This window comes from Palaemon carinicauda, chromosome 38 (assembly GCF_036898095.1).
Source record: "Palaemon carinicauda isolate YSFRI2023 chromosome 38, ASM3689809v2, whole genome shotgun sequence".
Lineage (NCBI taxonomy): Eukaryota > Metazoa > Arthropoda > Malacostraca > Decapoda > Palaemonidae > Palaemon > Palaemon carinicauda.
In genome coordinates this window covers 19,516,734-19,533,277 of record NC_090762.1, presented here as the reverse complement: position 1 = coordinate 19,533,277, position 16,544 = coordinate 19,516,734, and the positions used below count along the sequence as shown (strand labels likewise).

Sequence of the window (16,544 nt, the reverse complement as noted above, 5' to 3'; positions counted from 1 at the left end):
GAGGCCTTCCTTCACCTTACAAGGGAGTTAAGAGGCTCCTTCACTTCGGGTCTTCATCTTCGTCGTCCCCTGCAAAGGACTCTTCTCGTTGGGAGCAGACCGTGGCAGTAACATCACTGGACCTCTCCGCAGATCGTTCCCGATCTAATGCGCCTGCCAGATCTTCCTTGTTAACTCAAGCACCGGTCCCTTCGGGGCAGAAGGGCTTATCCCACAATGTGGGTAAGTCCCTTCCGCGCCAGGTTTCACCTGTGCGCCCTTCAGTAGCGCGCAAACGCCACCGCTCTTCTGATCGCCAGCGCCCTCCTGCTCGTCAGCGCTCTCCTGCTCGCCAGCGCTCTCCTGCTCACCAGCGCTCCTGCTGAAGAGTCACCTGACTCCTCGCCAGCGCTCTCCTGCTCGTCAACGTTCACCTCCTCGCCAGCGCTCTCCTGCGGATGAGTTGTCAGACTTCTCGCCAGCGCTCTCCTGATCGCCAACGCGCCCCTGATCGCCAGCGCTCTCCTGCTCGTCAGCACTCTCCTGATCTCCAGCGCTCTCCTGCTCACCAGCGTTCACCTGCTTGCCAGCGCTCTCCTGCTCGCCTGCGCGCACGCGCCCTTCGGTCCCTGCTGCGCGTCAACAGTCTCCTGAGCACTGTCAACCTCCTGCTCGTCAGTCAGCGCACTACTGCGCGCCCTGCTCGCCAACGTTCCCCCATGCGCCCACGATCTTCGGATCTGGGCGCAGGCAATGACATTGATCCTTTGCCTCGCCAGCATTCCCCTGCGCGTCGACCGCCGCCTACACACCACCGTGCGTTTTCTCCTGTGCGCACTTCTAAAGTGCATGCGTACCCGCGAGTCAACTCTTGAGCCCGCCCTCGAGCACATCAGCGTCCCCTGGCCCTGCGCCCCAGTTGGCAACTTTTCTCGGCGCCACTGCGCGCCATCCTACGCGTCAGCGATCTCCTACGCGCCAGCGTTCTCCTACGCGCCCGCGCGATCGTTCACCTGTGCACGAACGCTCACCAACGCGTCCACGTGTCTGATCGCCCCAGGTCACTGACTCGCCCACGCGCTAACTCGCCTGTGCGCAGTCGGTCGCCTACTCGCCCCACGCGTCAGCGTTCGCCAACGCGCCATCGCTCGCCAACGCGCTTACGCTCATCTAGGCTCCACCGATCGCCTAGGCGCCATCACTCTCCTGATCGCCAGCGATCACCCAGGCACTCGTGCACACCCTCACCTGTGCATCCACGCACACCTTCGCCTGCGTGCCCATGCGCCCCCTCACCAGCACGTCCACGTGCTCACTCGCCCACGCCCTCATCTCCGCGCGCCTGCGCGCCAACGGTCGCCCACGCGTGACCCAGCGGTTTTGCCATCGCGCGACCCCCAACGCGATTCCTGCCGGGTTTCACAGCGTGCCCAACCTTGCGAGTTGCCTGGGCCGCGTGCTTCCAGATCGTCCTCGCGATCGCCATCTCGTAAGCACCGAGCACGCGTCCAGGAGCAGGAAGATTCATCGGACAGGTCCAGGCAACATTCTTCTTCCCTTTCTTCATTTCAAGCAGGCCCAGTAGCATCCACTCCTAAGGATCAGCCGATCCCCTTCCCTCCAGCGAGAATCACTGACACTGCGTCAGTCAGCCGCCAGCCTTGGTTTGGTTCCCTGATGAAAGCGGTCGTGCAGGCTATGATGCCAGCCCTCGTTGATCTGGGACTAAAACCAAAGGCTCCCTCGCCCCCGCTGAAGAGAAGGAGAGGAGTGGATTTCGCAGTAACTTCCCCCAGGGTTAAGCTGGCTCCCAAGAGGTCCGTCGGGAAGGCCCCTTCTTCTTTGCAGGCGTTTTCTCCTTCTCCTGCGGATGAACTTTTCCCATCCTCGGGAGAATCCAGCGAGGTGAGGCACTCTCCCACGGCACCAATGGGAGGAACCCCACCTCAGGGAAGAGAAACGTCTCGCGTAGGAGGGACCTTCCAGACCTCTTTGCTGGAGTCCTGTATCCCTCCCAGGAGGGAGCCCAAGGACTCAAAGACGATACCCAAGTCATCTTTGAGGTTTCGTCCAGAGCCAACCATTCCCGGGAGAACGTCTGCGTGTCCCCCCATGAAGAGTCAATGGGGACAGGAGACTTAGCTGCCAGTCCACAAGGAGGAGAGCAGTGCGAGTCAGAGCACACCTTCTGGCAGGTCCTTAATCTAATGAGGCAACTCGATAGTTTTAAGGACCCCGAGACCGCCCCTCGCGAAGGCAAGGATACGGTCCTGGACCAAGTTTATGGTATTCAGAAGCCTCCCAAGGCCAGTGCAGCCCTGCCATGGTCCCACGGGATGAAGAGTGCCAGGGACAAGGTCGAGGGCCAGCTTTCCGAGCTCGCCTCCTCCAGCCGTTCTTCTGCCGTGAACAAGCTCTTCCCCTCCACCACTCCGTGGAAGAGCTCACCAGGGGTCTCTCTCTAGAGAATCAATGCCCGGCAGGTGACATTCTCAGCGTCGGAGATCCTGAGCCAAGAGAAAGTCGCGAAGTGTGCCGTACAGGCTACTTCCTGGCTGGATGTCTGGCTAGAGTCTCTGGTCATCCTATTGTGCTCTGAGGACATGTCCAAGGAGAGCAATAGGAAGGCCCTGGAGACCTTCCTCCTCGCGGGCACGCGCTCCATCGAGTTTTTAGCTCACCAGGTCACTAACCTGTGGGCTAACTCGATTCTTAAGCGACGTGATGCGGTGACTGAGAGGTTCCACGTGAAGGTCCCCGCTATGGATGTCAGCAAGCTCAGACATTTCTCCATCCTTGGAGGAAACCTGTTTGAGCCCAAGGATGTAGAACTCACAGCTGAGAGGTGGAGGAAGACGAGTCATGATTCGCTCCTCCAGAAGGCCCTTACATCTCGGCCCTACAAACCTCCAGCTCCTCAACAGCAACAGCAGCCTCGCAGGATACCGAAGCAGGCTCCGGCAGCTAAGACCAAGGTGTCTAAACCGTAGCCCTTTCCTGTCAAAGACAGAAGAGCGGAAAGTCCTTCGGGGGTGGGGGGGGGTGAGAAATCCTAGAAGGAGCGGCCGAGGCCGCAAACGCAAGAATTGGCAATCCCCCTGCGTGTCCACCTGTGAGGGGATGCCTGCAAAGTTGCATGCTCAGGTGGCAGCAACATGGGGCCGATTCCTGGACGGTCTCTGTGATCAGACAAGGATATCGTGTCCCGTTCATATCATCTCAACCTCCCCTGACAGCGAATCCAGTGTCGTTGAGCTCCTATGCCATGGGATCGGCAAAGGGGCTAGCCCTTCGGGCAGAAGTCGAGACCATGCTCAAGAAGGATGCTCTCCAGGAGGTCGTAGACGGCTCCCCAGGCTTCTTCAGTCGACTCTTTCTTGTAAAAAAGGGGTCTGGAAGCTGGAGACCAGTCATTGACCTCTCAGCCCTGAACAAGTTTGTCAAGCAAACTTCGTTCAGCATGGAGACAGCAGACACGGTCAGACTTGCAGTGAGACCGCAAGACTTCATGTGCACACTGGATCTGAAGGACGCGTACTTCCAGATCCCAATCCATCCATCTTCCAGGAAGTAACTAAGATTCAGCCTAGATAACAAGATCTACCAGTTCAAGGTGCTGTGTTTCAGTCTTTCCACAGCAAATCAGGTGTTCACCAGAGTGTTCACACTGATATCTTCGTGGGCGCACAGGAACAGCATCCGTCTCCTCCGTTATCTGGATGACTTGCTGATCCTGGCAGACTCGGAGTCGACCCTTCTTCGACACCGAGACAGGCTTCTGGGAATTTGCCAAGATCTAAGGATCATGGTAAATCTCGAGAAGTCCTCTCTGCTCCCAACACAACAACTGGTATATCTAGGCATGATATTAGACACCAATCTCCACAAAACCTTTCTATCAGATGACAGGATAGCAAGGCTGAGAAGGGTTGCAAAGCCTTTCCTCAGTCAAGAAGACCTTCCAGCCCAATCTTGGTTACGTCTCTTAGGTCACCTAGCCTCCTTGGCCCGTCTAGTTCCCAACGGCCGCCTCAGGATGAGATCTCTGCAGTGGCGGCCCAAGTCCCGGTGGGATCAAGGCATCAATTCCCCGGACTCTCTGGTCTCGATAGGACTTGCGGAACGGACGGACCTGCGATGGTGGCTGATCGACGACAACCTTCGAAAGGAAGTGGATCTTCTCGTCCTTCCCCCGGATTTGATGCTGTTTTCGGACGCATCAAAAGAAGGGGGGGGGGGCCCACGTTCTGAACCAGATGGCCTCAGGCCTATGGTCAGAATCAGAAAAGTACCTCCACATCAACCTGCTAGAGATGAAGGCCGTATTTCTGCCCTTCAACAGTTCCAACAGACCCTGGCGGGCTACTCCATGGTGGTGATGAGCGACAACACCACAGTAGTGGCTTATATCAACAAGCAGGGAGGTACCTTTTCACGACAGCTATCCCATCTTGCAGTAGAGATACTGAGATGGACCGAAGTCCACTCGATACGTCTATCAGCTCGCTTCATTCCTGGCAAAAGAATATGCTCGCCGACAGTCTGAGCAGAGCTTCGCAGATAGTGAGTACCGAGTGGTCTTTGGATCCTCAAGTAGCCAACAAAGTCCTGACTTTGTGGGGTTCCCCGACAGTGGACCTGTTCGCAACAGCCTTGAACTTCAAGCTGCCGCTGTACTGCTCCCCAGTCCTGGACCCCAAGGCACTCTGGCAAGATGCCTTCCAACAACGGTGGGACAACATCGACGTCTACGCCTTTCCACTGTTCTGTCTGATGAGAAGGGTGCTCAACAAGACCAGACTATCGGTCAACCTGTCGATGACCTTAATGGCTCCGCTATGGCATCATGCAGAGTGGTTCCCGGACCTTCTGCAGCTCCTGACGGAACCCCCGAGAGAGCTTCTCCCACGACACGAGCTACTCAGACAACCACATTGCAACATCTTCCACAAAGCTGTAGCATCGCTTCGGCTTCACGCCTGGAGACTATCCAGCATCTCACTGAGAGAGGCTTTTCGCAACAAGTTGCGGAAAGGATGTCTCGACACCTGCGAAAGTCATCCGCAGGGGTCTACTAGGTGAAGTGGAGAGTCTTCTGTGGTTGGTGTCGTGGGAGGGGTATCTCTCCCCTCGATGCCTCTTTTTCAACAATAGTGGAGTTCCTCGTTTATTTGCGGGAGAAAATGCGCCTTTCAGTCTCGGCGGTGAAAGGCTATCGCTCAGCTTTAAGCCTTGCCTTCAGGCTGAAAGGAATAGACATTTCCTCCTCGCTGGAACTTTCATTACTCATACAAAGCTACGAGCTTACCTGCCCTCAGTCGGAAGTGAGATCTCCTCCTTGGAACGTGGTTCGGGTTCTCAGGGCTCTTAAGAGACTGCCGTTCGATCCACTACGCCAGGTCTCTGACCAACACCTGACTTGGAAGACGGTATTCCTGCTCACTCTGGCTTCGGCCAAGCGGGTCAGTGAACTTCATGGTCTCTCATACAACATCGCCCGTTCAAGGGGATGGGGGAGGTAACGTTCAGGTTCGTCCCTGAGTTTGTTGCCAAGACTCAGAGCCATGGAGTGCCGGACCCACGGTTCGACTCCTTTATGGTTATGAGTCTCCGTTCCGTAACAGATGACCCAGATCATCTGCTACTCTGCCCTGTAAGAAGTCTGAGACGTTATCTGAAGAGAACAGCTGCAGTCCGTCCTCTCGTGCAAGCTGTTTGTGAGCACGGGAAGGACGAAGAGGAGGGTCACCAAGAATACCATCTCAGCCTGGATTCGACGGACCATTCATCATACCTTGAATCCAGACCCTCCTCCGTCACGTCGCCCTAGGGCACATGATGTCAGGGGCATCACCACGTTCCTGGCCTTCAAGAGAAACTTCTCTGTGACGCAGGTGCTACAAGCTGGGGTCTAGAAGCGTCAAAGGACCTTCACAGCCCACTACCTGCAGGACGTGACCCACAGGAGCCTCGATACGTTTTCTATTGGCCCTGTGGTGGCTGCACAACTGCTGGTCTAACCTGAGGCTCCATAATGGACAAGTAGCAGAAGGTTGAGGGCACTGTTACCCGGTTTTAGTCTGCGTGAATGAAAGAGTATGTCTGGCCCTTACTTCTTTCTTCATCCTCCCCTCTCTTGGGGAATGCAGCATTCTGGGTCTCTGCATAGCTGACCTCAAACCTCTGCAGGTAAACCATGCTTCTTTGTGTTCCTAGTATTAAGTATAATACTGTCGCGTCCCCCATACCCTAACGAGGTGGTATGGGGACTTCCTAACCTAGAATTCCATATAAAGGACTTCAGGTCAACTTCGTAGGACAAGTCATACTTCATTTCTCCACACACAACTTATGTAGGCCGCACGTTTCTAGCATAGCAAGAAACTTGCGAGGCGCTGGGACTCTTTTTCTCAAAGTGATGCTCACTCGGATTCTGAGTCCCCGGGTAAACCAAAGCCAGTAAGGCTGGGGACTTTCCACCCTGCCTAAGCGTAAGTCACCCTATGTAAATAGCGTGGTTTATATTTTGGTTACGGAACAAATGACAAATTCGGAGATAATTTGTATTTTTCCTAACCATACAAACCTTAGCTTTTTACACATATTTGCCCACCAGCCCTGACCCCCAAGACAAGTCCCACCTCTAAGTGAAGTGAGGCAGCTCACCGGTGTGTGTGGGGGGAGGGGTAGCTAGCTACCCCTCCCCTACCCCCGTGCTAACTAGCGCGGGGGTAGTTTAACCCTTGTTAAAATCTAATGGCTCGTCATTTCAGCTATGCCGAAAGTAAACCCTATGTAAATAGCTAAGGTTTGTATGGTTAGGAAAAATACAAATTATTGTATCTCCGAATTTGTCATGTTTGAGCTCAAGGTCGTGGGACGGACAGCTGAGAGGTAGAGGAAATCAAATCACGATTAGCCCCTCCAAAAGGCGCTTACATCCAGACCCTACAAGCCTCCAGCGCCTCAACAACAACAGCCTCGTCGGCCTAGGACATCAGAACCGGCTCTGGCGGCAAAGACAAAGGTGTCTAAACAGCAGCCCCTTCCTGTCAGGGACAAGAAGGACAGGAAGGCCTTCCTGGGGAGGCAATAATCCCAGAGGGAGCAGCCGAGGCCGCAGACGCTAGGATAGGCAACACCCCTGCCCCCCAGTGAGGGGATGCCTAAAGTTACGCGTTCAGGTGGCAGCAACTCGGGGCCGATTCCTGAACGATCTCCTTGATCAGCCAAGGATATCGCGACGCGTTCATAACATCTCTACCTCCCCTGACAGCTAATCCAGTGTCGCTGAGCTCCTATGCCATGGGATCGGCAAAGGGGCTAGCCCTTCGGGCAGACTTTGAGACCATGCTCTAGAAAGATGCTCTCCATAAGGTCGTCGACGGCTCCCCCCGGCTTCTTCAGTCGACTTTTTCTTGTTAAGAAGGCATCTGAAGGCTGGAGATCTGTCATCAGCTCTGAACAAGTTTGTCGAACAAACTTCGTTCAGCGCGGAACAGCAGAGTCGTTCAGACTTGCATTGAGACCACAAGTCTTCAGGTGCACACTGGATCTGAAGGACGGGTACTTCCAGATCCCAATCCATCCGTCTTCCAGGAAGTACTTGAAATTCAACCTGGACAACAAGGTCTACCAGTTCAAGGTGCTGTGTTTCGATCTCCCCACAGCACCGCAGGTGTTCACCAGAATGTTCACCCTGATATCTTCGTGGCCACACAGGATCGGCATCCGTCCCCTTTGCTATCTGGACAACTGGCTAACCCTGGCAATCTCGGAATCGATCCTTCTTCGACACTGAGGTAAGCCTCTGGGACTTTGCCAAGATCTAGGGATCATGGTAAATCTCGAGAAGTCTTCTCTGCTTCCATCCCAACAACTGGGATATTTAGGCATGATATTAGACACCAATCTCCACATGGTATTCCCAAGAGACTGGCAGTGATAACCGGATAAAGGGTTTCCAAACTTATAGATCAGACAGAAAAAATAGGAATCAAGGGGGAACCGCAATATATGGAAGAGACATAAATCAAGGAAAAGTCTGTGAAAAATACAGCAACACAGAATGTGAATTGATTGCGGTAGAATTTGAATTTGAAAAACTAGTGAATATTGTAGTGTACAGACCCCCAAATACTAAGGAGTTTGACATAAAGACCGGAATATACTCCTATCCGGAGATTTTAACTTTCCTTTCGTGGATTGGAAAGAACGGATAGAAGAAAGTGGTTGGGTTGTATGTATACATATAAAAAAGAGAGTAATAGTAGCGCCGAAGATAAGAGGCAATTTGAAAAGCTTCAAGATATGCTATGAGAACATAATATGCAACAAATAAACCACATTCCAACAAGAAGGGAAAATGTCCTAGATCTAGTATTTGTGAATGAGGTGAATTATGTTAAAGATATAATAGTGTATAACACGGGAATTTCAGACCACAATGTCATAGAATTGATAGTTCATTCCAAAGCAAGTGATCCCAGAATTAATAAAAGCACAAAACTTTGGGAAGGATATGGAAAATATAATTTTTACAGTAAGAATATAAAATGGTCAGAAATAAATGAAGAACTGAATAAAGAATAGAAAAATGTATTTGTAAGTGATAATATACAGGTAAATACGGACATACTGTACAAAATACTGGAGAAAATTGTTGAAAAATATGTACCGAAAAAAAACAATAAACAAAAGACGTGCATACCAAGAGACAGAAGGATCTTATTTCAGAAAATTAGAAAGTGGAAGAAAAATCTTGCAAAAGAAAAAAATGTGTGGAAAATGATTGAAATAAAATGTAAGATAGAAAATGCAGAACAAAAGATTATACAGTCGAAAGAAAATGAAAAAAGAGACTTAGAAGAAAGGACACTTAAAAATATAAAAAGAAACCCCAAAGTACTTCACTCCTATGCAAAAAAGATGAATAAAGGGAGAATAGAAATAGGCCCTCTAAGAATTGAAGGATGGCTAACGAATGAAAAAAAGGAAATATGCAACATATTAGCAGAAAAATATAAGAGTGAGTTCACGCCAAGAATTGCGAATGAGAATAATGAAACAGAAATGAGAGAAGAAAATGTTGAATATCTAACGGATATAGATATTAATGAAGCAGATATTGTCAAGGCTATAAACGAAATTAAAAATGGATCGGCAGCCGGACCAGATGGAGTTCCAGCGATTTTGTTAAAAAAAACTGCAAACACTATCGCGAAGCCGCTTGCAATACTGCTAAGACAAAGTGTAGATATGAGCGAGATATATGTTAAACATAAATTAGCTTATATAACCCCTATCTTCAAAAGTGGATCAAGACTAGAGGCAAGCATTTATAGACCTGTTAGTCTAACATCACATATTATGAAAGTGTATGAGAGGGTAATAAAAAAGAAAATAATGGATCATTTGATTAAAAATAATCTGTTTAATATAGGTCAACACGGTTTTGTGCCTGGAAAAAGCACACAAACCCAACTGATAGCACACTATGAAAACATATACAAAAATATGATAAATGAAAAAGACACAGATGTGATCTATCTAGATTTTGCAAAAGCCCTTGACAAGGTAGACCACAATATATTAGAGAAAAAAAATGAGAAAGCATAATATTGTGGGAAAGATAGAAAAATGGGTAAAAGAATTCCTGCAAAACAGAAAACAGATATTGGTTGCAAATGACGAGAAATCGGATGAAGCTCAGGTAATATCTGGCGTGCCACAAGGTACGGTTTTAGTTGCACTGCTGTTTGTTATTATGATCTCAGACATAGACTGCGATGTTGAAAACTCTGTAGTGAGAAGTTTCGCCGATGACACAAGAATAAGTAGAGAAATTACCTGTGATGAAGATAGGAACTCACTACAAAGAGATCTAAACAAAATATATGAATGGGCGGAGATAAATAGTATGGTATTTAACTCCGATAAATTCGAATCAATGAATTATGGAAACAGAGAAGTAATGGTATATGCATACAAGGGACCTAATAACGAGACAATCTCAAACAAGGAAGCAATTAAAGACCTTGGTGTAATGTTAAATAGGAATATATTATGCAACGACCAAATAGCAACACTGTTGGCTAAATGTAAAGCAAAAATGGGAATGTTATTCAGACACTTTAAAACAAGAAAAGCTGAACACATGATTATGCTTTACAAAACTTATGTACGTAGTACACTCAAGTACTGCAATGTGATATGGTACCCATACTACCAAAAGGATATTGCACAAATAGAGAGTGTACAAAGGTCCTATACTGCTAGAATAGAAGAAGTTAAGGACATGACTACTGGGAAAGACTGCAAATGTTAAAACCATACAGTCTAGAAAGGAGAAGAGAACGCTACATGATAATACAAGCATGGAAGCAAATAGAAGGAATTACTGAAAACATCATGGAGCTTAAAATATCAGAAAGAGCAAGCCGAGGTAGATTAATAGTGCCAAAAAATATTCCAGGTAAACTAAGAAAGGTGCACAGGACATTAATCCACTACGCACCAGCATCGATAATGCAGCGACTATTTAATGTGCTGCCAACTCATCTAATAAACATATCAGGAGTGAGCGTAGATGTGTTTAAGAATAAGCTCGATAAATACCTAAGATGTATCCCAGACCATCCAAGACTGGAAGATGCATTAGCAACTCTCTGGTGGATATACGAGGTGCCTCACACTGAGGGACCTGGGGGGAACCCAAACAAAAAATAAGGCAATAAGGTAAGCCTTCCCATCAGTCGACAGGATAGCAAGGCTGAGGAGAGTCGCAGAACCTTTCCTGAGACGAGGAGAGCTTCCAACCCAATCTTGGTTACGTCTCGTAGGTCACCTTTCCTCCCTGACCCGTCTAGTTCCAAACGGCCGCCTCAGGATGAGATCCATGCAACGGCGGCTCAAGTCCCCCTGGAACCAAGGCAACAATTCCCCTGACACTCTGGTCCCTATGGGACCTGTGGAACGAATGTACCCGCAGTGGTGGTCGTCCTACGGGAACCTTTGAAAGGGAGTGGATCTTCGCGTCCTTCCCCCGCATTTGATGCTGTTCTCGGACGCGTCCAAAGAAGGGGGGGTGCACGTTCTGAACCAAAGGATCTCAGACCTATGGTCAGAATCAGAAAGGTACTTCCATATCAATCTGCTAGGAATGAAGGCCGTATATCTGGCCCTTCAACAGTTCCAACAACCCTGGCGGGTCACTCCGTGAGCAACAACGTCACGGTAGTACTGTAGCTTATTTCAACAAGCAGAGAGGTACCTTTTCATAACAGCTTTCCCATCTTGCATTAGAGATACTGAGATGAACCGTTTCCACTCAACACCACTATTGGCTCGCTTCATTCCGGGCAAAGGAATGTGCTCTCCGACAGTCTGAGCAGAGCCTTGCAGATAGTGAGTGCCGAGTGGTCTTTGGACCCTTTAGTAGCCAACAAAGTCCTGACTTTGTGGTCCTGTTCGCGACAGCCTTGAACTTCAAGCTGCGGCTGTACTACTCCCCAGTCCCGGACCCCAAGGCACTCTGGCAAGAAGCCTTCCTACAACGGTGGGACAACATCGATGTCTATGCCTTCCCACCGTTCTGTCTGGTGAGAAGAGTGCTCAACAAGACCAGACTATCGGTCAACCTGTCGATGACTGATAATTCTGCTACGGCATCATGCAGAGCTATCGGTCAACCTGTCGATGACTGATAGCTCTGCTACGGCATCATTCACAGGGGTTCCCGGACCTTCTGCATCCCCTGACGGAACTCCCGAGAGAGCTTCCCCCATGACCCTAGCTACTCAAGCAACCACACTGCAACATCTACCACAAAGCCGTAGCATTGCTTCGGCCTCACGCCTGGAGACTATCCAGCAATTCCCTCACAGAAAGAGGCGTTCCGCAACAAGTTGGGGAGCGGATGTCTTGACACCTGCCAAAGTCATCCGCAGGGGTCTTCCAGGCAAAGTGGAGTCTTCCTTGGTTGGTGTCGTGGGAGAGGTATCTCTCCCCTTGATGCCACTATTCCAGCAATAGCGGAATTATTGTATACCTGCGGGAGGAAATGCGCCTTTCGCTCTCGGCGGTGAAAGCCTATCACTCAGCCTTAAGCCTGGCCTGCAGGCTGAAAGGAATAGACATTTCCTCCTTGCTGGATCTTTCTTCGCTCATACGAAGCTACGAACATACCTGCCCCTAGTCGGAACATGGTTCGGGTTCTTAGGGCTCTCAAGAGACCTCCTTGCGAACCATTACGCTAGGCTTCTGATCGCCACCTGACTTGGAAGACGGTGCTCCTGCTCGCTCTGGCCTCGGCCAAGCGTGCCAGCGCACTTCATGGTCTCGTACGTCGTAGCCCATTCAAGAGGAGAGGGGGAGGTAACGTTCAGGTTCGTCCCTGAGTTGGTCACTAGTCTCAAAATCTTGGAACCCGGACCCCCGGTGCGACTCCTTCATGATTTTGAGTCTCCGTTCTGTAACAGATGACCTGGACCATCTCCTACTATGCCAAGTAAGTAGTCGGAGGTGTTATCTTAAGAACAGCTGCAGTTCGTCCTCACGTGCAAGCCCTGTTTGGGAGCATAGGAAGGACGGAGAGGAGGGTCACCAAGAATACCTTTTCAGCCTAGATTCGAAGGGTCATCCATCACGCCCTGAATCCAGACCCTCCTCCGTCACGTCGCCTTAGAGCACATGACGTCAGAGGCATCGCAACGTCCCTGGCCTTCAAGAGGAACTACTCTGTGACGCAGGTGCTACAAGCTGGAGTCTGGAAGCATCAACGACCTTCACAGCCTACTACCTGCAGGATGTGACCCACAGGAGCTTCGATACGTTTTCTATCGGCCCTGTGGTGGCTATACAACAGCTGGTCTAACCTCAGGCTCCTTAATGGACAGGTAGCAGAAGGTTGAGGGCATTGTTACCCAGTTTTAGACTGCATGAATGAAGAAGTATGTCTGGCCCTTATTTCTTTCTTCATCCTCCCCTCTCTTGGGGAAAGCAGCATCCTGGGTTCTCTGCATAGCTGACCTCAAACCTCTGCAGGTAAACCATGCTTCCTTGTGTTCCTAGCATTAAGATAGTACTGTCGCATCCCCCATACCCTGACGAGGTGGTATTGGGAACGTCCTAGCCTAGAATTCCAGCTAAGGGACTTCAGGTCAACTTCCTAGGACAAGTCACACTTCATCCCTCCACACACGAGCTTATGTAGGCTGCACGTTCCTTGCGGAGCAAGGAACTTGCGAGGTGCAGGGACTTTTTTTTCGAGTGCTGCTTACTCGGATTCTGAGCCCCCAGACAAAGCTATAGCCAGTAAGGCTGGGACTTTCCACCCTTCCTAAGTGGTAAGTCACCCCATGTAAATAGCGTGGTTTGTATTTCGGTTACGGAACAAATGACAATTTCGGAGATAAATTGTATTTTTCCTAACCCTACAAGCCTTAGCTATTTACACATTTGCCCACCAGCCCTGTCCCCCAAGGCAAGCCCTACCTCTAAGCGAAGTGAATCAGTTCACCGGTGTGTGAAGGGGGAGGGGTAGCTAGCTACCTCTCCCCTACCCCCTCGCTAACTAACGAGAGTGTAGTTAACCCTCGTTAAAAATCTAATGGCTCGTCACTTCAGCTACGCCGAAAGTAATACCCCATGTAAATAGCTAAGGTTTGTATGGTTAGGAAAAATACAAATTATCTCCGAATTTGTCATATTTTATGTTCGAAATGACTCCCCGACAGTTAAGTAAAACTATACCAATTCGACAATAGGAAGTTGAACATTTACATGAGTACTGTATGTCACGGTATCTTAACTTGAAGTATGAGCATTAGGTGAATATCTTACAGATGTTAATGGTTACCAGTGCACTCGAATATCATTACCTGTAGTAAATTGACTAACGATAAATTTGATATAAATCGTCAAATAGTGGATTCTATGAAGTATTTCACCCAAGAATCATAATGCTTGAATAATTACAAGGAATTTTAAGTATGCTAAAAATAGATTTGTCCGCCTGTGGGTCCATTGAAAATCTGAGTCATTACTCTTGACTCATTCAGTCTTATCACAGAGCATCAAAACATGGTCTGTTGTCTTATTGTCAGGACATATTGTACTAAGATGGTGGCGGACTCTCACATTGATACCAGATCCTTCCATTTCATAGACATGGATTACTATAGATGAAACTTAAAGATATACAGTTGTTCTTTGGGTGTTTTTTACATGAAATACTTTTAGATACTGAATATGTCATTACTTTGGAAAATACCATTTGTTCCGTAACTGAAATACAAATCACGCTATTTACATGGGGTAATTAGCCTACTTCGGCGTAGCTGAAATGACGAGCCATAAAAGTTTTAACGAGGGATTACTACCCCGCCGCTAGTTAGCGGGGGTTAGGGAGGGGTAGCTAGCTACCCCCCCCCCCTTACACACAACGGTGAATGCTTCACTTTACTTTTGAATCGGGCAGAGAACAGACCTGTCTGCTCTTTCCCTCGCTTTGACTGCCATATTTAATCTGTTTTTGCTTTTTCTTTTCACAGTGTGTTTGAAGTTGGCCTCTACTGATTATGCGTACGTACCCTGGACTTCCCGGCCGCCCTTGTGGGACCTTTATGTCGGCGGTCGACACCGATACCCACACCTTATGTCCTCACTGTAGGGGCCAGCGGTGTGCTAGTGGTAATATGTTTATAGAATGTAGGGAGTGGTCTACCTTCCAGTGGGAGAGGTTTGCCCGGCGCTGGAAGAAAAAGTCCAAAAGGGATCTTTCTCCTTCAGAGGCTTCTTTGAAGAGAGAAAATTCCAGGACTTCTTCCGTAGCCATTTCCTCCTCAGAAGCTCCCCCTAGAGCGGTCTCTTCCGAGAGGCCGGTGAGTGGTAGCGTAGACCGTATTGCTGTTGACCGATCCCGGGGTGCGGGAGAGGTAGTCGCCTTCCATAGCGAGGCGGCTGCCTCTCCTCCCCCGGAGGAGGATTTGAATATGTCTAATAATGATTTGTTTCAGCTTTGGGCTTCCTTGGGGCTGCAGGGTTCGCCCTCCAAGGAAGCCCTGTTTGACATGATCAAACTTGGTGCAGCTGTCAAACAATCGCCAACTACAGCAGGGATAGATCCTCTGTCTGTGGTTGACGTTGTTGTGACAGAGACATCTCGTGGGTCAAGTCAAACCCCCGTTCCAGTTGCTGAGGTAGCTGACGGCTTAGATTCCCCCTTCGAACACCCTTCGAGGGAGGATCTAAGTCCCATGGTCTCTCCTGCCTGTGATTCTTACCCTCGGGGGAGTTCACTTACAGAGACTCCTCTGCGGAGGCCCCTTGACGGTCAGCCTGCTGATCCCACGGCCCCTCGTGGGCGTATAAGGCGGAAGGCTCGTCCTCCCCTTCGCCGTAGAGGCCTTCCTTCCCCTCACAAGGGAGTTGGAAGGCGCCTCTTCGACTCGTCGTCGCCACAGTCTTCTGCGGAGAAGACGACTCGCCGTTCGCCGACCTTGCCAGCTACCACCTTAGACCTCTCCGGGGATCGTTCGCGATCCCCTTCGGATGATGGTCGTCCTTCGGGACATAGTAACCATTCTCCCTCCAGACCTGCTGACTTGCTGTCACCCTTTGATGTAGCAGATGCACGTTGCGCGCCACCTGATCCTGCCACTGCTCAGGCACCGGGTCCTTCGGGGCTTAAGGGTCTTGAGCGCAAAACCGCGCCCCTTGCCCTCAAGCGCCAGGTTCTTCCTGCGTGCCCTCCTGCTGCTGCCGCTGTTCCTGTCTTAGCGCCACAGCGCTCACCTACGTGCGTGCGTGCCCCTGTTCCTGCTACGCGCCAGGGTTCCCCTGCGTGCCCACATCCTTCTGTGCCCCGGCGCCCTCCAGCAGTTCCTGTGACAGTGCGCCAGCGCCCACTTGCGCCCCAGCGTTCCCCAGTTCCTGCCTCGTCGCGCGCAGTTCAAGAGGTTCCTATGCTAGCGCACAGGCGCTCAAAGGTTCCTCTGGACTCGCAGCGCCCGTCTGGAGTTACGCGCGAAGCGCGCCCACGCGCAGTTCCAGTCCCAGCGCCCACGCGCTTGCCAACGCGCTAGCGCGCTTCCACATCACAGCGCGCCACCCTGGAGGTGCCTAAGCTAGCGCACAGGCGCTCACAGGCACCCCAGGGCTCTCCTTCCAGACCGCGCGATCCTGCACACGTTCCAGCCGCGCGCGAGGCCTCCCAGAAGGTGCCTAAGCTAGCGCACGGGCGATCACAGGCACCCCAGGGCTCTCCTTCCAAACCGCGCAATCCTGCACGCGTTCCAGCGGCGCACGACACTCCGGTTGCGTGCCCCGTTCCAGTTATCAAGGCGCCTCATGCAACCCTCCAGCACACGATGTGCGCCCTCATCAAACCGCGCGTCCTGCTCGCCCACCGCAGCAGCGCACACCAGCGCGTCCACATCCTGATGCGCGTCATGCGTGCCCACGATCGCCTGCGCTCCCACAGGCGAGTATGCCTGTCCTATCGGACCAGCGCCAACGCGCCATCCCTTCCTCGCGCTATCCTGTACTGGCGCTCATGCGCCCTT

At 50.7% G+C, this 16,544-nt stretch overlaps 1 protein-coding gene across 1 annotated transcript; it reads left to right on the top strand.

The window, feature by feature from the left end:
- Positions 1 to 437: 437 nt before the first annotated feature.
- LOC137630250 (uncharacterized protein DKFZp434B061-like) lies at positions 438 to 16,064 on the top strand. The gene is made up of 4 exons (XM_068361706.1): positions 438 to 795; positions 1,079 to 1,884; positions 1,998 to 2,191; positions 15,383 to 16,064. Exons 1-4 carry the CDS (start codon positions 438 to 440, stop codon positions 16,062 to 16,064), a joined length of 2,040 nt encoding a protein of 679 aa, XP_068217807.1.
- Positions 16,065 to 16,544: the final 480 nt, after the last annotated feature.

Bases quoted from the DNA above. Each gene is read 5' to 3' on its own strand.
- LOC137630250 (XM_068361706.1), top strand. From the start codon at position 438: ATGAGTTGTCAGACTTCTCGCCAGCGCTCTCCTGATCGCCAACGCGCC. The intron at 1,885-1,997 runs GTGAGGCACTCT...TATCCCTCCCAG, and splicing joins CCTCGGGAGAATCCAGCGAG to GAGGGAGCCCAAGGACTCAA. The intron at 2,192-15,382 runs GCAACTCGATAG...CCTTCGCCGTAG, and splicing joins CAGGTCCTTAATCTAATGAG to AGGCCTTCCTTCCCCTCACA.